This window comes from Anastrepha obliqua, chromosome 2, assembly GCF_027943255.1.
Source record: "Anastrepha obliqua isolate idAnaObli1 chromosome 2, idAnaObli1_1.0, whole genome shotgun sequence".
NCBI lineage: Eukaryota > Metazoa > Arthropoda > Insecta > Diptera > Tephritidae > Anastrepha > Anastrepha obliqua.
The window spans coordinates 54,016,473-54,039,005 of NC_072893.1; the positions used below are offsets into that span (position 1 = coordinate 54,016,473).

At 40.3% G+C, this 22,533-nt stretch overlaps 1 protein-coding gene across 1 annotated transcript; it reads right to left on the bottom strand.

Annotated features, from left to right (window-relative positions):
• Window positions 1–20,981: 20,981 nt before the first annotated feature.
• On the bottom strand, window positions 20,982–22,113 carry LOC129238875 (apolipoprotein D-like). Its single transcript, XM_054874099.1, has 5 exons — window positions 22,058–22,113; window positions 21,883–21,994; window positions 21,684–21,814; window positions 21,371–21,546; window positions 20,982–21,299 (listed from the first exon to the last, which is right to left on the bottom strand). Exons 1-5 carry the CDS (start codon window positions 22,063–22,065, stop codon window positions 21,172–21,174), a joined length of 555 nt encoding a protein of 184 aa, XP_054730074.1. The 5' UTR covers window positions 22,066–22,113; the 3' UTR covers window positions 20,982–21,171.
• Window positions 22,114–22,533: the final 420 nt, after the last annotated feature.

Below are 22,533 nucleotides of genomic sequence, written 5' to 3' on the forward strand. Positions count from 1 at the left end.
ATTCATTCTATAGAACTCTTTTTGCTCTACAAAACTATGTTAATTGTATTTTTGAGTTATTTAATTTTTTATTAGCTTGGAGTCTTAGAAATGAAATACCCAGGAGGCAAGAATCAACATTTTCAACACCTGCTCTTCTTTGTATTTCATCGAGGTCAAAAGGCAGCCGAAGCAACCCGGGACATTTGCGACGTGTATGGAGATGGTGTCATAGGCGAGTCTACAGCATGAAAATGGTTTGCAAAGTTCAAAAATGGCGACTTTGACGTCGATGACACGTACCGTAGCGGAAGAACTTCTGAATTCAATGATTCGAGTAGCAAGGCCCCATGTTGCACAAGTCGTCAAAGCCGCACTCCAAGGACTCGAATGGGAGGTACTTCAGCAGTTTAAACAAAAGTCTTCGGTAAAAACGCTACGAACGTATTCCCCAAACCAATATATATATTAAGTTTTTATAGTTATAAAATATGCTGAAATCAAGTTAAAAAAAAAATCATATAGCATTTCCACTAAAAAAAGTGGTAGGTGTGATAATTGGATCATCTTTACATCCATCATATTTCTCCTTCGTTACGTCTACCTAGTAGATCATATGATAAATTACAGGGATATCGGAACGCATTTACGAATTTTGTGCATAGCTTATACGAGCACATTACACTGTGCGACGCGTTGTGGGGCAGTTCAGCGCCCTTGTTCGCCACTGACCTCTTTAACCTATTTGAAGACATACCCGCGAAATAAAATTATGTGATAACAGGCACCAATTCATGGTTAACACGCTCGAATGGACATGAACGACGCCATGCGATGCGACGCTATGCGATGCAATGCGACAATCCAAATGTTAGATGCTGTAGTTACGGCGCGTCGCGTCGTCTGTGCGCAACTTTCGTCCGATCGTCAGCGTTGTTAACATGTTGCGCGACGACGCTGCTGCAAAGCGCCACACCTATTGCCGCACAACAATAACAAAGTGAAGTGAGTGAGTAACAGAAAAGTACGAGAAGTGTCTACTGATGGGCAGCAACAGCAACGGCAGCCGTTGTAATTTACCGCGCCGCACACACCCGTTGGACTGCTGGCGTCCAAACATACAGTAGTCGCGCAAGGGCCTGCCTCTGAACCTACCTACCTACCTGCCTACCCATCGACCTGGCTGTCTACCTGTCTGCCGAACGCGCGAGTAATTTAGTGTAACTGCTGCAAAAGCGTAAAGCGTTCATGTCAAAAAGTTCACGCCGCGCGCAGAATACTCGTACAACCATTGCCAAGCAACACTGCTACAACTACATTTACAACCAAGTATTTGTACGATTACAACGTTTTGTAGTGTCGTTTACTATTAGCTGTACTTTTTCTTCAACTTTTTTCTCAAGCTGCTGTTGTTGTTGCGCCTGCTGCTGTTGCTTTTATTGTTCTGTCTAATTGTTGTCAACTTTTAAGCTTAAATGTTTGTCAAGCTAAAGAAGACGTGTCACAAGCGCAGTGGAATACACACACACACTCACAAACATCAGTAGTATGCAGCATGGCAGCAGGAGGAGGAGCCAGCGTAAAGCAGTGGGCCATTAGCACCTAACAGCAGCGTCCACCATGTCTGTTGACATTGTCTAATTTCGTGTCTCGCGCGCTTCAGGTGCCGGTCAGTGGGGTCAGCGTGAGCACTGATCGGTTTTCTTCTATTTTTCTTGCTATACGATTTTTTTTTCTTTTTGGAATATCACCCTTTTGCTCTGCACAATAGAAAGCTTCAAACAAATGAAGTGCTAGACGTTGGATATGGGCTGCAGCACAAGCCATGAGAACATCATCCAGCGTGTGAGACGAGTAAATCTAATGTGACAATAGTGGTCATACAGTAGGCGCTACTTCAACATCCACCACACTCACTAAAGCATTAAAAACAGCAAAGCAAAAAAAAAAAACAAAATTACAAAAATTTAAATAAAAAATCGTTTCTAATGCCATCCCACGCTTTCGAAAATTCATTTCAAATTTTCAAAGGAAAATTTCCTCAAGTGGAAAGTAGCAGCAGTGCTCATATCAGGAGAAGCTCTCATACGAGTACGTTCGCTACAGAGTAAGCAGATACCGCTGATTTTTCCCGTCTGAATGGCACACAAGCACAATGCAAACTAACACTTTTAATGGATTTTGATAATCAAGCAAATAAAAGCGAACAGTCCTTACCAAAAAAGAACAGAGAAATAACTGCATGAGCAAATCAACAAGAGAAGAATCATACGAAATAGGAGTGCTTGTCCTCAAATTGTCTGAAAGCGTTTCGAGAGTTTCACAAATATGTATTGTACATACATATGTACCTATGTATGTATGTATGTATGTATGTATGTATGTACGTATATATGTATATATGTATGGATGGATATGAGCATAACTATTTATCAAGTGATGAATGAAGATGGATCAGTAAATCCTTGAAAACTGGAATAAGAGTAACACTTTTCAGCAACACAGCCTCGATTCACTTCATTCAAAGTTGTCCTTACTTGTCCATCCTCTCTACTCATTCTAAATCTCTTATCGTTAAATCATTTTTTCATAGTTGGAAGTAGAGATGCCTCGGTACCTGTACTTCCAAATACTCGTTACCTTTCCCCCGAAGGAAGTCGTTTTTTACTCGATGTTTTTTTCGAATTTGGTACTTGGCATCAATGCTTTTTTGCTCTACCTCAAAATGCCTTTGCGCTTACAGCAACCGTGTTCCACTACATCGAGTGGTGTGGCTACTAAAAAATCTTCTTCCCTCTTTCACTTTCCGCATTACTTCTGTTGAGGGGTCAGAACGGCGTCCATGAAATGGACCAGTTCTATTAACTCACGTCTGGATCCACCATGCTTGTAACCAACTTCATGCTGTGGGCTCGTCTTCTTTTGTCCCTGCATGTGAAGCTTCGTTTTGTTGTAGGGGTCGAGGTCTGTCTTTTTTCTCCGTAATACGCCTTCCTGCCGTTCAAGCATCTTACTGATCACATTTGTCGGCGCGGTGTCGCCAATCTGCTCCCTCAGAGCATCTCTTTCCACGAGCCATCTGTAGCAACTAAAGAACGTGCGTTCGGCGCCATCGCTCGGCGCTTCGCAGCATATGCACTTCGAGTCGCTTACATTACCCATATGGTGTATTTAGATATTTACGGAAGTATTTGCCGCCCGAGAGGAACTGAGCACTAAATAGCCCACTTCTCCGAAGTTACTTTCAGCTCATTTGCGTATGGTAGGAGTCAGATTTGCCGTTCATCTGCCACTCGATTCAGTGTCCCATCGGTTTTGCCACCGCTATAACTATCATTTATCGTAAATTCATTTAATCATGTCAAAATAGGGCATGTAAATTTCAATTTACCGTGGCGGGGAGAAGTGGGAAAAATAAAACATTCGTTTGCGTCCCTGTATACCTTATAAAATTGCATATGCGTGTTTAGTTGACTTGGCATCCACTGTACCTTGCGAAGGACCTTTCTCCAGGGCAGGATCGCTTTTGTATACCCTTTGTTAGATGCAAACAAATCGTGAAAAATTAATTTACTTTCAATAAAAAATATTTGTATTTTAGCCGCCGTAGACGAATGGGTTGGTGCGTGATTACCATTCAAAAGTGAGCGGGTTCGAGTCTCTGTAAAAAGTTTTTCTAATAGCTGTTGCCAAATCTCCAAGTATATTTCTGCCAAAAAAACTCCTCCTAAGAACCTTCTGCTGTTTAGAGGTCGCCTTTCCGTTTGTGAGCAACATCAATACCCAACAAGAGATGTACGCGCCAATTATACCGTGCATTTCATAACTATAGTACAGCGAAATTGAAATTTGAAAAAAGCGAGCCAAAAAGCACCGAGAGATTGGTAACTCCTGAAACACTTAGGCTAAACATCCCACTGAAGGCGAAGCTCTTGGAAGTTAAAGTGTAGATAGTCAAGGAGGAAAAGCAGAGAAGTAACAAAAATAAAGAGATAGGATAGCATAGGGACAAAGACAGAGATAGCTAGTCCTGTGATAATTTTCCAGATTCTTTGGCACATCTGAAAATATCCCCCAGTTTTGTGACTAAAGAAAACATCTATAACGACCCTCAGCCGAAATGACCGTAACATTAGCACTTTTTAATCACTGATATCACATAAACCCGAAACCCCTACTCCTCCTTAAGTCAATTCGAATTCATACAGCTGCAATATCTTCAACTAACTCGGTCTTTGCACTCCTGCCACTTAAAACTTTGCTTTCTGAACTGCCTGATAGTTTATGGCTCTTCCTCTTGGTGGTTGCTACAAAAGTCGTTATGATGAAGCCTCCGTCGTTACTCCTTTTTTCCGATTTGTGCTTTAAATGGCTCTACATATATATATATATTTCCCTTCTATTCGTACTGAAAGAAAGGAACAATGCAATCTCATGTTCCATTCTTTGGCCCTACAGCTCTTTGTGAACTTTGGCCTGCTGCACGTGCCTTATCCCAAGTTTATTGATATGCTCCTCTAGTTACTACGTCCATCTTCTTCTTGGTTTTCCTCTTGCTTTAGTGTTGAGTGCTCTGAGTTCCACTCATCGTTCGACCTTATACGCCACTCGTCGTGATCTTTGATTGCTCTAAAAAATTTTCTGAGTATTTTTCGTTCGAAGGTTTGCAGTTTGCATTATCTGCTTCAATTAGCGTCCACGATGCAGCTTCATAGCCTGAGCTCCACATGAACTTAATACTTTGCTGAAAGCAAACTCATTCCTGACATCCTTGAAGTCCGCCCAATCTCGTCTCCCTTCTTGTGCCTCGATATACACACCAGATCAAAACAGTTGTTGGTTCGGTCTGAAATACGCAGCAGTGGTTTAGGAGTTGAAATGGTGGTTAAATTCTTTAGCACCCTCGCAGACTTTACTGTCTAGCTCAGATGCATTAGTGCAGAACGGAATGGTAGGATCTGACCACTACAGTTGGTAACCAGTGCACCAATGTTTGGTCCAACATAGTTATACCAATAACTTTTAGCCAAACACCCCAATGGGGCTATATAAAATGCCATAATTAATTCCAAATTATTGGAAACTTTTATTGTATGCCATTATGTTTTACTCCACTCTGAGCGTATTATTCTCAAATGTGTCTTCTTGAAATACTTTAAATAAAATTTTCACTGCATTTACCACACCTCAACACACTTATCAACTCAAATGCGTGTAAATTCAGGCGCCACAAAGTAATGCGCCTTAAATGCCAGCCTGAATTAGAGTCTTTGCAATTTGTTGCACCTCGCTGATGCCTGTGACATCTAGTGCAAAACACAGCCTACAAACTTGCCACAACACAATTACCGAGCTCTTGTATCTTTTAGAATATTTGCAGCCTCTGCGATGCCACACGCTTTACACCTCTGAATTTCTCATTTCCGACATTAATCACATTAAATACTTACGTTGTAAATCCAGTACACGTACGCCAGTGTGCATAACTGTGTTATGAGCGGCTTAGCATCTCAGCAGCAAGTAACCGCAACTTTACACTTGAGTTGCACGTTAAAATTATCAACGCATTCAAGTTTTTCAGACAAATTCGCGCCTTTTGAGACGAGAGAGCAGAAGGGAGCACTCATAATTACGACTAAGTGCAGGCAGTTATAGTTATGCGGTTAATGTTGCAACCTATTCTATGGAGTGAGTAGAGTATTGAGATCGTTGTAGCGGGTAGCGAAAAGATATAGATTCACAAAGTATGAAAAATGCTTATAAACATTTCTTTAGGCGTGCAAATTGCTCTCGATTTGCCCAACTAACTTTTCAAATTCCATCCGAAAAACTTGGAAGCATTTCAGATATTCTTTTGAAAACATAACTACGCGTCGAAAACCAACGTCCTAATGTTTAGACGTGCCATGCTTAGCATAAGATCTCTGAGGCATTTACTGGAACTTTGCACTTCAAAAAAGCCTTTGATAAGACAAGCTAAGTATCTGAGGTTTAGACTCTCAATGAAAGTGTGTGCTACTTACCATGCTTCGAATTTTTAATCAGGTACTGCTCCTGCTAATTTGCTACACCGACCCACTCGGTGAGTTTTTATACCATGGGAGGTAATAAAGGGCACTTACGGCATCAAAATTATTTTTCAGTCCTAAAACCCAGTCTTAATACTTATTCGTCGAACGGACTTACGCATTGTATAGGGTTTTTAATAAAAGGTGTTATTTTGATATTCAAAGAAAAATACTATTTTTTTAAATAAATGATCGGATGTTTATTTCATTATAAAGATGAAGGTATGCCGTTAATAGTGGAAAATAACATAGGGCAAATGACCACCACGACCACGTTTACAGGACAACCTTTCCATGATATTTTGTATAACCGAATTGCAAAGTTGCTGTCCTGTCTTAAATCGACCCTGGGCTGTTGGCGTAGACCTTCTCTTTCACGTGGCCCCGAAGAAAAACGTCACAAGGTGCTAACTCACAAGATCCCGGTGGCCAATTGTGATCACCTCTTCGAGAGATAACACGGTCCGGAAACGTTTCCCGTAAAAGATCAATGGTTTCGGTCGCCATCTCGTGAGTAACTTTAGTAATAACAATAGCAACAAAGCATTTAGACCTTACATACCTCACAAATAAAAGGCCAAGGTGTGATATCACACGATCTTGGTGGCCAATTCACTCGACGGAAACGAGAACGAGAGATAAATTGCTCACCAAAACGACGACGCAGTAAGTCCAAGTCCAGACGCAGTAGCGTGGAACCAAATGTCATGAAGTTCACGGGCATCAAAAAGTCGTCTATCAAAGCGCCATGGCGTTCGCCATTCGCTGTTGCATTGGCGCCAGACTCCTCTTTGCAGAAATATGGACCGATGATTGCTCCAGCTCATAGGCCGGACCAAACGATTGTTTTCAATGGATGTAATGGCTATTATTGAATGACTTTAGGCTCCGCTTCGGCACAAATACGCAGCCATGAAGCCAAAAATGGGCCAGTAAGCCAGTAGTTGACCTGAGCGCGTCTTGAAACAGATCGTCAATTTTCGTAATGCATTTGTACGATTTGTGAACGTTGTTGAGGCGAAGTCTTTCCCTGATGAAATATCAATGAATACTGAAAAAAATGATGTATTCCGTTTGACAGTAGTCACGCGTGATCTGTCAGAAAACCCCTATTATAAAAAGTACATCCACCTGATCACCCTTTATGTGCACGAGTGCGGAACCATCTGTTGAACTATTCGGAATTTGGACGTGGAAAATAACGGTACACTGGGAGTATGTATTTCGAACGTAACACTTATCCTAGGAATAATATTTCGTATATTTTACATTCGTGTAATATGAAGTAGAACATCCTCGCTTGCGTATTGGTAGTTGCTGTTCGAAATTTAATATTACTGAGGAGATGGTAACGAAATGTTATCTGCTAGGTGTCGAAAGAACGACGCTGCTGAAGAACTTGTGAGACACGAAGCGGGAATGCATCGCAAAATCATATTTGTTAAAGACTTCCGTTTCTTACGCATGAACCTAAAAAAAAGTAATGAATCTTTTCAACAACTGACCACATGAGGAGGAACCTGTCTACTATGGCAACCAGTTGGCTTCAATTTATCAATTCCTCAATGAATTGGTCAATTTGCCACATGACAAATTGCCAATCATCCCCTTTGTCCTCCAATTAATGTAAATTTTACCATCGGCGTGCCTTAGCGACAGCATGCATTTACAGCACCAACGTGCAACATGACAGTGGCGGCAACCATTTATGTGTGGCGCACAATAATTGAGGCATTAATGCGTGACAACGTGCAACGCACACACACACATACATCTCCTGTTCACCAGCGTGTTGACTTAAACGTTCTGCGGCCGCAATCAATCTACGAAAGTATGCAGCAAACGGGCATAACTGCGTGTTTTTTGTTTTTGTTTTTTGTGCCAATAAATTGGAAATATGTAAGCGATTAACTGTAAAATTACGGGAACTCGTTGCATACTCATAGCTACAGTGCCGCAGACGCACGGCAGCTGTAGTCCCCTCTATGAAATTAAGTAACTTAAATTCAGCTAATAATCTGGCAGATGCAATACATCATCCGCTCATAGGCAAGCGGCGGCAAGCATTGCGGAGACCAGCCGCGTTCGTGCGCATGCGCGGCGGCCTCAATTGCCCAACTGCTACACATCCTTTTGTGTATTGTGCGTGCACTCACTCAATCATAATAAACTGCATGAGCTTTCGCTAATTAAATAAAATTAAATATGCTAATGAGCGAGGCACATCTACGTATGCCCGTATGTATGTATGTATGTATGCGCGTGTATAATCAGGAGCATTTGCGCTGCCGCGACGAATCAGCTGAGCGCAGCAACGCGTAAAATGTGTACGGGTGTACGGTATTTGTGACGTTTGAGGCAGTGGCGGTGGTGGTGCACATGATGTACGCAAATTGTTCGACATTTTGACGCTTGGTGTGGTGCGCCGCCAACTGCAACCCCAAGAGCAGTGGCAGTGGCAGTGGCAGTACCACAAAAATAGGCACGACTGAAAAAACCTGCAGCCGCGCAGCCGTTCATAATTTTTGCCACATCAAATTAAATGTGCAACTAGCGTGTCTGGCCAACACATTCAACGCCACTCGCAACGTATAGGCCGGAATTGCACACGCACACACACACAAACACTAACTGAGCAGCGCAATTAGTTGGGAATAATCCCGATATACCCTTTGTGCCTCCGCCTGCCGCATAAATGCATTTATAAGAGCGCAATTTTTCCGTAATTAATTGAATTGTTTTCAATTGCGTACTTCGCTGCCTACATAATTTTATATGTTCTGGCGCATACTCACACATTTAATATGATTATGCCGCTCGTAGAACGATTGCCGGTTGCAGGAATTTTACGGCAAATAAATTGTGCAACGTGTCTGCTGCCGCTTCAACTATTTCATACACACACACACACATACATACAAACATATGTAGATGTACGCAGAAATATGGCAATAAACTGAAATATGATATGGCCGTGTTGCAGAAAGTGATAAATGGTTGTGTGGTAAGCACTGTGGCAGCAACAAAAATCAGATAATTACGCATTAAATGAGATGTATTATGAGCAAACATGCTACAAATATCACTTAAGCGTTTATGAAGGCGAATACTTTTCTCTTTTTTTTTTTGTTTTGGTTCTTTTTAATATTCCCTTATTATCATTCACAACGGCAAGTTGGCTAAAGAAGGCAACAGCAATACAATATTTGGAAGGTGCAGCTACCATGAAAATACCTTGACAATGCGTGACGGCTGTTGGTAGTGGAAAGCGCCAGATCCCAGCACCGAAGAGTCCAAAATGCTACCAGATTTAAGGGGATAGGGGTAGTAAAGGCCCGAAAAAATTATGATATTCAATAATTTTTTTCTGCTAGTCAATTGCTTTATTTTACAAAACCAAAAACATAGCATTAATATCAGGTCAGTCCATAAGTTCGTGCGTTTTTTAAAGGTGGTTTGAAAATTAATAAAAAATTTAAAAATTTAAAAAATATTTACAATGTCTTCCCAACGATTAGGCAAATTTTTAAATCCATGCTCAAAAAATTGTTTGTCCTTGGAGCCAAAATACGCTTCGATATTCCTTTTTATAGCTTCTTTTGAGGAGTAGTTTGTGTTACTCATATGGGATTGAAGTCTACGGATGCGGAATTAGCTCCCATCCGAGCTCGTTCAGCTTGCCTAATGTTTGCCTTGCGGTATGAGGTCTTGCGTTGTCGTGGTGAAATAAAACTTTGCGTCTATTCACTAAAGACGGTCGATTTTTTTTAAGTGCAGTTATCAGCAGTTATCGTCTGGTTTGATTCCAGAAGTTCATAATAAACAACACCGGCCATATCCCACCAAATAGACAGAAGAATCTTCTTGGGGTGAAGGCCATCTCTAGGGGTCGGTTCTGGTGTTTCATCTTTATCTAACCATTGGCGCTTGCGAACAGGATTATTGTAAAGAACCCATTTTTCATCACCAGTAACGATACGGTTCAAAAAACTTTCATTTTCAAGCCGTTCAGCAGCTGAGAACACACATTCACTCTTCATTTTCCCAGCTTTGAAACCTTTCCCAACTGAACCAGGTGCCTGTGAACTGTTCCATGCCCTGAATTTAACCTCTGAGCTATCATATCGGGTGTCAAATTTGGCTCTGCTTCCACGAGTTCGAGCAAGGCGTCGGAGTTAACGACTTCAGGATGACCAGCGCGCGGGGCATCCTCCATGTCGCAGTTACCACTTGGGAATTTTGAAAACCACTTTTGTGCAGTCCTTACACTCACGGCATTCTCTCCGTGAATAGTGTTTATTTCTGCAGCAGCAGTTGTTGTATTTTTACCACTTTTATAAAAAAAAAACAAAATATGCCTCTTATACGCATTTGAAGATTCCATTTTATTTTTTATCAACACGTGCCTATATCCGCGATTAAAATCACTTGTTGAATGCACAATATATCAAAGAAAATATAAATAGTTCCGTTATATTCCGCGAATAATTTTTTGTATGCAAAAATCGTATTATACAAAAGTGAAATTATGGGTAAAATACACACGAACTTATATACTGACCTGATACATCATGTTTCGACTTGATTTTAGCAAAATTTCAACAAAAAAATTAGTAATTCTAAAAGCTATCGCTGTTTGTGTGAAGCCCGTTTCTCCAGGAGTCCCCTGCGGTGATCATCACAAGTCCTTGGAGATTCATCTAAAACCAAACGGATAAAAGAAATTAGTTTTATTAATAGATAATCTTGTGCCTTATCGAAGCTTTTTTTTCATAATTAACAATATGGCGGCCTCCGGAAATATTTTTCAAATTTTCGAGAAAAAACCGAGAATTAATTGTTAAAAAAAAAATAGAAATTTTTGACAAAAAAAGAAGTCTTTCGATCTGGCACGAGTTTTTTATGTTTTTCAAAAGCAGTATAAATTATATTGAAATCTACCAGTTCAAAAATCACAGTTTTGAGAAAAATGCATTTAAATTTTTGCTATCGATTAGCGGAGCGCCCGATCGCCCTGTGTTAATTGTTGAATAACTCGACAAGTATTTGTCGGATTCACTTCAAATTTTTCACACAATATTTTTAAGATATAATACTTTAAGAAAATGCAAAGAAAAAATATAATTTTTTGACAATTCTGACAATTCGGTTAGGATTACCCCTTAAGCGATCAGAGAACGGAAGACAAAAGTTTGAGAAAACTGCCTTTTAATTTATGTAATGTCATTGAATTTACTCTTAGGTAGCTAGGTTGTGTACTATTAAGTAGTAAATGCGTGACTACCATTCGGAATTCGGAGAACGTAGGTTCGAATATCCGTGAAATAACAAAATGAAGAAAAAGTTTTTTCTAATAGCGGTCGCTCCCCGGCAGGCAATGGCAAGCCTCCGAGTGTATTTCCGCCACAAAAAAGCTTCTCATAAAAATAAAAAAACATTTGCCGTTCGAAGTCGGCTTAAAACTGCACGTCCCTCCATTTGTGGGCAACATCAAGATGCACACCACAAAAAGGAGAACGAGCTCAGCCAAATACCTACAGAAGTGTGTGTACGCGCCAGTTATATTATTTATTTTTTTCAGGCAGGTTAGATGGCAAGAGTACCACGGATACACTAAAGTTCTACCTTTAGAGTTCAGTTTTGATACCATTATGTAGAAAACTACCTGCGAAAAATTTCGCACCTTAAGGCACACTAAGGAACCTCAAACGCCTAGCCGCCACACCCAGACATTTACAAAGAAAGTGTTCAGCAGTCTCCTTCTCTGCCGGTTCCCCACAGCTTTTGCAATGGGAGTTGTATAGATGCCCAAGCTTCTACGCATCAGTTCCGATCACCCACTGATCGGTGACCACCGCTATGAGTTTGAAAATGGCCAGGAATCCCTAGCATCCTTGCTTCTGTCGTACAAAGGCGTGAAATTGTTTTTGGGACAGCACACGATAAGATAGAACTCCATCTTTTTTGCTCTTATTTAAGAAAGAAATTGGGCAGTTTCTCTTTAACAATGAACAAGGTGATGGGGACAACTGAAACCGCTTCTGCAGACCCTTTCCTGGCAAACGAAAGAGCGACGACAGGGCCTTGATCGCAGCTTGACTATAGGAAAAGATATTTACGAATGGCTCTCTCCCAGCAACGATTCTTAAGCATTCCGTACACCTGCAGGATCGCGAAGACCTCTGCTTGGAAAAAGCTATTGTTTTTGGAGATTGAAATATTAGCTGATCTTTTGTTTTATTCTAATTTATTTATTTGTTATGATTTAATTTACTATTAATCCTTTGGAAAAATAAATACACGCATCTCTACATTTTGTAAAATAAACTCCCCAAATGTATGTAGACTAATAACTTTGTACAGAATGTTCCGATCTGATCAGAGTTTTTTTTATATTTGGAATCTAGTTAATCTAGGAAGGCCTTTTCCAGCATAAAAAAAAGCGTATCTTTAATCACAATGCATTTGAAAAGGTTGAGCCAAGGAACACCAGGAGATTTGGTGGCTCCTAAAACACTCAGGCTAAAAAGCCCATTGTATTTAAAGCTCTGGAAGCTGGGGTAGATAGCCAAGGAGGGAAGGAGAAAAGTATCAGAGAAAGAGATAGGAAAGAATAGAGACAGAGATACAGATAGTTAGTCCTGTCAGAATTTTCCAGATTTTTTGGCAAATCTGTAAATATCCTCCAATTTAAGAGAACGAATATTACTCATTCTCATGACATCGGACCCCAAAACTCGTAGCGGTGATCTAGCAAAGACAGGACACTCACAGAGAAAGTGCTCAGTGCTATCCGCCTCCGCCAAGCATGACAGGCATATTGGGTCCTCAATGATTCCAATGGTGGTCATATGCTGACCCCATGGGTTGGGTCCTGTAATGATACCGACCATCAACCGAACGTCTTTCCTTCTGAGTTTAAGTAGACAGTTTGACAGTTTTCTGTTCGGACTTGTCACAAAACACTTTGCAGTTCTGCAGCATTCTAGACCGACCTCAATGCTGTTTTTGTGTATGTCTGCCTTCTATATTGGGTTAAATGGCTGCCCATGAAGGAGCCCACTTGGACAAAGAATCGAATTCGTAGATTCTAATATCACACAGAGGAAACCAGAGGGGGGAGAACAGAACAGAGTGGCAAATACGGAAGACGGGTATTTGGCTTAAAGGAAGATGAAGACCAAATGGTGGCTAATTACAATTGCGTTAACCGCTTCAAGCTACTGATGAAATTCACCAAGTGTGTGATATCTAAATCTGCCATATCGGCAGGTGTAGCAAAAAAGTGAGAGCCAATGTGTCTGATTCATAACCCGAAATGATTCCACTTCATGCTCCAGGCAGCTGCACCTCATGGATACCTAACGGACAATGCTCGGTAAGGATGCCCACAAAATTCGAAAGCTGCGGATTTGTTAGTCGTAGAAGTTCTCTTGAGCGCTTTCGACCTATCTGTGGCCAGAAAGATCGCACGACCACTGAGTTGACGCGAAGTCCATCTCTCCAAGAGCATACCACAGTTTTCAAGGGAACCCAATTCTCTCATTTCGCGTGTAAGCTAACTCGAGGGTCATCTGCCTAGTTAGTTCAACTGCCCAGTAATTTCCAGCTAAGAACCGAAATTAGCCTAATATTCAAGTATTCGTAGACAATCGAGAGAGAAGTCCAACCACGAGCCCAGAGTCCTAATTGCTGCTTGACTGTCGGAGTAAACTCCGCCTGACTGTGGTCCAATAGCTTAAGCTTAACCCTTCCAACGCGTCCGTCCAATTTCAAGCCATTCATAAACATGTTTGCAATGCCTTGTCTCCAAATACTGCGCACCCCTCCATTGAAGGAATATGAATGGAAAAAGTCCGTCCAACTTCGAGCCATCCACAAACATGTTTGCAATGCCTTGTCTCCAAATACTGCGCACCGCGCACTCCTCTTTTGAAGGAATATGAATGGAAAAAGTGCTGCTCGGACCCAGCGAGGCTGTGCAATAATGAATCGCTTCGGGAATGAACTCAATGTTTCTAATTATACTAGAGTGTCCATAGCTTAAGTCTTGCTTTTGGCTCGTTACTTTTAGCAAGACCTTTGGACCTTATCCAACTTCTTAACTGACGTCGTTCACTGCAGCGAGTTCCACCAGACAAGGACTCCATACAACAAAATTGGCTTCATAATTGGGTAATATAACTGGAATATAACTTTAGGCGAAAGGCCCAACTTTGGCTATAGCGGCCCTGCATTCATAGAAGGCGACAGGTACCTTGCCAATCTTCTCTTCAATGTTGGATCCTCTATCAAGAATTAGTACCAGGTACTTCACCCTATCGGAGAGCATCAATGGAGGAAGAAGAGTTGAGCTCTAGGTATTTTATATTTCCTCACCAATACGTCGAGCTCCGTTATCAAACGATTTACCTAGTGACCACAAACTACGCTCCTTTTGAACACTACGCCTACATGAACCTGCACAATTCCAGCAGAGTATCTTAAAACTTTCCTCTGACCTTGCAGCCTCTCCTCTTCAACTGTTCATCAAACTGTAATAATTTTTGCGATTCAATTTTCGTGATTCAATTTACGCTCGAACAAAGTTCGGAAATATATATATAATATATTTGGCGGGTACACCCTTTTTGGGTGTTTGGCCGAGCTCCTCCTCCTTTTTGTTGTGTGCGTCTTGATGTTGTTCCACAAATGGAGGGACCTACAGTTTCAAGCCGACTCCGAACGGCAGATATTTTTATAAGGAGCTTTTTCATGGCAGAAATACACTCGGAGGTTTGTCATTGCCTGCCGAGGGGTGACCGCTATTAGAAAAATGTTTTTATTAATTTGGTGTTTCACCGAGATTCGAACCAACGTTCTCTCTGTGAATTCCGAATGGTAATCACGCACCAACCCATTCGGCTACGGCGGCCGCCAAAATTGCAAACTAATTTCCAATGTTAATTTTATATAGCCCAAGCAGTGCTTTCACTGAAAAGAAGTTAAGATCTCATTTTCTGATGTAAAACATTTTGATCTCGGCGCCTATTTTAATAAGCAAAACTGTCGTATCAGAGAAAACCGGCATGCGATCGTTGAAAGCGCAATGCGTCCTCAGAAGCACGCTTAACGATTTTTATCGACAAAATTTGAAGATGTGGACTTGGTTGACCTTTGATTTCAGAAAAATTATCCGGTTTGCTTCACAGCCTATGCCATCATCGATATTTTGCGAACCAATTTACGTAATCTTGTTATCAGCCGTCTTGGCAACATCAATTGCCGTTTAAAGATGCCACCTCCTCTGCTTTGTCGAATTTTGGAGCCATTTTCGTACCAGTTTCCTTTGTGCACTTGAGAATACCTTTCTAGAGCCGAGTCGTTGCATATAACACAGTTAGTAGCTTCATAAACGTGGATGCGCGGACAGTATGGGGTTCAATCGATGAGAAAAATATGGGCTACCTAATTTAGTTTGCAAATCGGATAAAATCCTCGCGGATATGCTGACGGAATACTGTTTCACTATGTAGTAAGCACTGTTTCACTCGACTTTAAGCCCTCACACAATGATTTCAAAAGGATCTGCAGAGTTGAGGAAAATATGGACTCTATTCAGCACTTACTGTGTGTAGACACAGCACTTCGCCATGTTTGAAGTCCTATGGAGGCTAAATAACTTCTGCTTGGTTACGCTACTCGAGCTCGCCAAAAAGACACGTAAATTGACAGTTAAAAGATACCGTTATTTGATAATTTTGTATGAAAAATATTTCAAACACTACTTTTAATAATAATAAAACTCCCAAAAAACGGAACGGAAAGTGAGTCCAATGTAGGAAGATAATGCAGAGAAAAATGGGGAAAAGCTACAGTGTTCGGCGAATCGACAAAGATTACCTGTGTGGGACTAAGAGATGAATAAAAATAGCTTTGAGGAAATTTTTCTTCCTTGAACACAACAAAAAGCTTTTGTAGCCTCGGAATGCTCAATTCGTAAAGCAGCCTGCTCTAATCAAGCCTAAACTCAAGCGTAGTGCCTATTGAAATAATTTAAACTGTTTTGCATTACTTACTTAAATTATGTGCCATGCTTTTTGCCAAAAAATGCAATTTTCTGCTTTATTATTTAGAGTGAAGTTTTATTTAGGTACTTAATGCAGCATAAAACTTATTTATCCACTAACACATATGCACAAGGATTAATATGTTTACACCTCACCGCAACACTTACACCTTTCACACCTTCGAATTATGCTGCCGAAGCCTGAAACGTCTTAGAAATATTTTCTTGCTGTGCTATGTGCAGCATTCATAAGAGGACAGCTCGTAAATTTTGGATATTTAAACCTCAATTCAGAGAGCAGCCCAGATTTCCATTGTATTCAGAAGCTTTCAAGAGCATCAATGGAATTTAAGAAATCCATGAAGACTAAATGCCTCGTTCGTACTTACTTAGGTGGATTGTTTGTATGTGTGCGCATGTGTGTGTATGTGTATAGGTGCTCCTCGTGCAATTTCCATTTGAATAATTTAGATATGCGCTTGATGAATAACCAAGGGCATTGATAAATTCAAACTGACTGACAGGCAAGTAGACAGCCAGGTTGGATAAATGGCAGAGATTCCATGTATGTTACTGCCTACACTTAAACTCACACATATATGTAAGTATTTGTTGTTGCAAATGTTTATTTTGGCTAAAGGCAAGGGTTTGGCTAGGTCGGCCAGAGATGCCTAGGCATAAATTCAAATAACAATAACAAAAAGAAAATCAGTGTAGGGTAATCGATATTTTCGGCGGAAGTCCAAACAAGTTGCATCCCGCTTAGGGAGGGAGTTGAGGCAGCACAGACTTTGCTGCAAGATTGAAATGTTAACTTGGCTTTTGTTGGCAGGCAGAGACGCATTTTATTTTATTTTATGAATAAAACTTGCTAACTTGCAGCATTAAATTTTTTGCAGGCCAACTCATTGTGTCTGGCCTCAAACTGTGCCAGTGCGCGGGCATTTTAAGTGAATTTATTTTATTTATACATATTTCTTAAGCCTATACGCATAATATTATCATATGCTGCATGAGAATTTGATTCCATTTGCTTTGGCTTTTTGCATATGACCCCAATATCAAAGAGCCACTGCTTCTTCTGCTGCGGATGCAACCGACTTGGGGAGATTTTCAGTGCGCCTACCTTTTGTTTGGAAGGAGGAATGCATAAATGTATGTATGTTTTTTGTATGTGTGAATGTAGTCATGCAACGACTCACGCATAAATTTAGCATAACTTACGCATACTTTTTGCTACAGTGACGTACACAATAAGCTGCTAAAAGGATAAACCTTTTAATACATATGAAGCCTCGTAACACCAAAATCGATAATTCAATCAAAGCTTAACTATTAAACTACTCCCATAAAACCTCGATTTCTTCTTTTTCTTCTGCTCAGAGTTTATGGGGTTCGGCCGAGTCTCCTCTTGGACTCCTCTTGGAACTGTCCCAAACTCGTAGCTATGTTTACCGGTCATTGGAAGATAGGCACACATGCAGAAAAGTTGGGTTTACCATTCAATGCCCATTGCAGAAACTGTGGAGACCTTTCAGAGAAGGAAACTGTTGATCACAGTCTCTATAAATGTTCGGGTTTGGCTACTAGACAACTAAGATCACTGGTTGCTCCTTTCTTTGATAACCTGAAGCGATGCTTCAACCTAAATCCCTTCAACCTTACCCATTACATCAAGATCTTTGGTTGGCTGTAGATATCTGCCCGTTGGAGGTTTCAAAATGGTATCAAAACGGAGCTTTAGTGCTACTTGGGGAGTGCCTTCTTCTTCTTAATTGGCGGCACACCTACCTACCTAACTAAAATATAATCTGACTTAATATAAATTCAACTTAAACAGATCGTGACTCCATAGCCACCTAGCGAATAATATTTTCGAATTGCGGTAAAGTCCCTACCCGTGAGTATCCCGTCAAAATCGGTTTAACCATTTCGAAGCTAGCGTAGACTAACAGACGGACAGGCGCAAAAGAATTTTAGAAATCGCTTAGATTTTGGTCGCAAGATTTACTAACCATATGAACTTGAAAAAGTCGTAAATTAAAGATTCACTCGGACTTCCAACATTTATTTATACGCAAGTTATAAAATTTCCCACATTCCCTCCTAGCAATGCGAAAGTGCGCTGAGCAGCTATGCCTCCACTTGTACACTTTATTATGCATTCCACGCTGTATTTATGACACTTTTATCCTGGCTGGAGTGTTGTTATGAAATTTATTTTGTTTAGCGAACAATAAACGAACATAAAAAGTTCATAAAACCGCAACAAAATTACGGTACAGACTGTTTCTTTGAATAATAATACTTTTAAGTATTTAGAACATAAAGTATAAAAGTACGTAACTTTAAAAAATTCTTGTGTTAGCCATATGGCTTGGTTTTCTTGTGTGCTTCAGATTTTTAGCTATCCACTATTTCTTCTTTGGCGATGAACAACTCGAATTTGGCTATGAACAAAACGAAAACTATCTCCTCGTCTGTTTTAAGTGTTCGTGAATCGATCCTTACAAATTTCAACCACTTCGAGGAAGGAATGTGGCACTCAACTAGGCCATTGATTGAAATTGATGGAAGCTAGAAGAAACAATATCCTGGTGAAAGACAGACGAGGACAAATCGTCACTGTTGACAGTTATGATTTCGATGTTTTAAGAGACTCCATTTGTCTAGGAACCAGCATCAACACCGATAATAAAGACAACCTTGAAATCCAACGTAGAATCTCTATTCCAACAAGTGCCGCTTTGGACTAAGTAGGCAACTGAGTAGTAAAATCCTCTGTCGACGAACAAAACTAACACTCTACAAGGCTCTCATCATGCCCGTCCTAACGTATGGCGCAGAAGCTTGGACGATGACAGCATCCGATGAAGCGACGCTTGGGGTGTTTGAAAGAAAGATTCTGCGCAAGATTTTTAAACCTTTGCACGTTGGCAACGGCGAATATCGCAGGCGATGGAACGATGAGCTGTATGAGCTTTACGTCGACATAGGTAGACATAGAGCAGCGAATAAAGATCCAGCGGCTACGTTGGCTGGGTCATGTCGTCCGAATGGATACAAACGCTGCGGCTTAGCAGAGGAAAAGGAAGGCCTCCTCTGCGTTGGAAAGGTCAGGAGGAGAAGAACTTGGCTTCACTTGGTGTGTCCAACTGGCGCCGGTTAGCACGAGAAAGAAACGACAGGCGGGCTTTGTTAACTTCGGCCAAAATCGCATAAGCGGTTACCGCGCCAATTAAGAAGAAGAAGGTAGGTAGCTAGATGAAATGGTTAAAATTCTAGTCTGGCACTCCCCAATACTATTAAAGTGCCGTTTCGATACCATTATGAGACCTCCGATGGGCAGATATCTACAGCCAACCACAGCGGAGAAGATTGATGGGACTTAGGTTCGCGCACGGTCTCAGCCATCGAAGAAAGGAGCTCCCAGCGACCTTAATCGCTTAGCTGCCAAATACTGACGATTGCAGACAAAGTGCCCAACAGGCTCCTTCTCTGCAAGATCCGCACAGTTTCTGCAATGGGGATTAAATGGTAAACCCAGCTTTTCTGCATGTGTGCCGATCGTCCGATGACCGGCAGGCACAGCTACGAGTTTGAGAATTGAATGGCGTGGAGTACTCAGAACTTTCTGCCTCTTCATCTATTGTACTAGGGCCAAATGATTTTCGAAATTGCACACGAGCTCCATCTGTTCTGCGCTTTCCTAAGAAATAAGTTCTGCGTTTCTCATTTAACAAAAGTTGGGGGGATGCCGATGAACGGGTAGGAGGCCTCTGAGAGCAATTCAACTTCCTGGCAAGCTCATCAGCATATTTATTTCGAATTTCAAACTCTAATATGCGGATAACAAGATCTGTACGATATTCAGAGAAATACGGTGCTAACTGCCAAAAAAATGCTACCATGCCCCTTGACAGATTTGCCTCCAGAGGCCAACCTCCTTTAACCTGATTGTACTTTGAGCAGCAATGGAAATAACGTAAAACTACAAAAAACAGTAAAGTAAATTGCAGCTCAAATTTTTGCGCTCCCCACTCCAGGCATTTATTACAGCTGAAATTGTGTTTTGAAAAATTCACAAAACTCATTCAATTCATGGCTTCATGCTAAATTAAAAGTTTTTTTTCATCTGAAAAAATTAGCTGTGAACTAATATTTACTGACAACTAACTGTACCCGGCGCGCGTGGCTACGCCAACAACTAAAATAAATTTAAGAAAAATAACTTTAAAGAAAAATCAGTACACAAATATTCAGTTCATTCTAAGCCATTTTATTGATTTAGTTTATTTCGAAAAAAATCGGTTGAACGGGGCAGAAGTTGCTACTCTGCAGCACCACCTTGTGGCAAGTGGCAGCAATTACCATATTCTACAAACCTTCTCCGTGGAAAAATACATAAATATACCAATTTTTATAATAATTGGTCTAATAGTTTTTGAGTTCATCGAGGACATACAGACAAATATTACTTTTTCGTTGGGCGAAATCCATTAATGCAGTCATATGGTGAGAAAAATAACTTTACGTTGGTAATGCGTGGAAGTCTAAACAAGTCTACGTTGGATTTATCGGAGCACGGCAAATCTTTCTTTTATCAATCTAAGTCAGTTTTGTTTTGTGCAGCGTTTTTGTTGGTACCATCAGGCTCTAAATCACAACACAAAAAGAGAGTACCGCGAACTGATCGTTCAAAAATTGCACCGCACTATATTTCAATGCCTTTATTTATTTACTTATTTATTTATTGTATTTAACGAGAACATCGAAGTGCATTGAAAAGTTACATCACCTGTCTCCACTCAATAATTTTTTAAAAGAAAAAAAAAAAAAAACAAATAAAATTAAATAAAAAGTTTTCATAACAAAGATCCATTATATGTTAATGCGAAATCGATATTTAATACTTTGCTTTACTAGAAATTATCTATTTGATTCTTCGTTTAATAAGAAGTTATTTGTACCAATTCCAGTTGCTGGGAGTACACGTTTTCTTTAGTTTATCGGTTAAACTGTAAACCATTTGATTGCATTTTTTGTCAATTGGGAGCAATTATCAGAAACTGCTGCTTAACAATTGCTTTGATCCGTAACAGTCATTGGCGCGAGAGAAAATCCAATTGACCTTAAAACATTTCTAGCCTTCGCAACAGTGGCAGCAGAGGGTGTCGGTGAGCGGGTTATGATCGAAAGAAACGCTATGGAAAATCAGAAATATGGCAGAAGTGAATGTTAAAGCATTTAGCACTTAATCTATAATTCTACTTACTGTTATGTGAGTCGCCACTAGCGGGTAGGCAAGCGTAATTAATACCGTAGTTATCGTAATCGGTAGACAAAACCCACAGGCTAGGAGGAGATCTGGTAGCCACTTTGGTGGTAACATTAAATTTGGCATTCGAAATTTGCTTGGCATCACTCAACAGACTGAGTGTTTTGTTGGTACTGCAGCGCAAAAAAAAAATATTTAAATGAGAAAAAAATATGAAATTAACACCCGCAAGAGGACATACTATATTTTATGCAAAAGGCAAACATACTCGTATATAAATATTTGTATAGCTTTCAAATGAATTACTTACGACGGGTCAATCATTGTACCCAATATACTCATTTCATTTTGATTTTTTTGCGTGTACGTTAAGGTCACACACGTGCCATTACCCTCGAAAGCAGCTGGATACCTGGCGTATTCGTACCAGAAGCCCGCATACTGAAATTGAAATTGAAAATATTAACTTCACATTTGATAGCTGCACGCAACAGTGCACTTTTACTTACTGCATTTATGCTTAAACAGCTCTGCACTGGCGGATTTGGGCAAGCGCCATCAGAATTTACTTGTGCATTAGCGAGACCACAGAGGGTCAAGGCGATGATTGCAAGGATTGTCCTATATTGGCGCAAGTCAATGATTTAAATTTAAATATTTCCTTAAGTATTTTCTATAACTCACTTTTGCATGCTGTCTACTTTCTGTTGTTTACTGTTGGAAACTAATGATTCGCTTACACTGGCTGTACTCTTTTTAATACTCGTAGCAAAGAACTCATTTGAGTTTCGTAGTCACGACTACTCCTACAGTGTTCAGTCGTAGGAGACCGGATAAGTCAAAATAAAATTGTAAACAACAGAATGCATATTTTGAGTTAATACTTTACTTCAATGGAGAATTGAAATGGTAGTGAATAATAATTGGAAAATAGATTCAGTCAGATTTCGGGATTGTTCATTTAAGGGGACAAATACCTGTAAACGGCCATATTTTTCCTGATTTTCATTAAAATTATTTAAAATGAAGAAGTCAATATATTTTTTTCAAAATTGGCAAACAGTTTATCCATATATTAAAATTATAATTATAATTTTTTTTTTTTATTTGAATCATTTAAAATGGCGGATGTACTCTCAATTCTTCCAGGAAGGTCGCAG

Coding starts and splice junctions, on each gene's coding strand:
- LOC129238875 (XM_054874099.1), bottom strand. Junction 21,815..21,882: donor GCTGTTTAAGCATAAATGCA/GTAAGTAAAAGT, acceptor TTTCAATTTCAG/TATGCGGGCTTCTGGTACGA. Junction 21,300..21,370: donor TAGTGGCGACTCACATAACA/GTAAGTAGAATT, acceptor GATTTTCCATAG/CGTTTCTTTCGATCATAACC.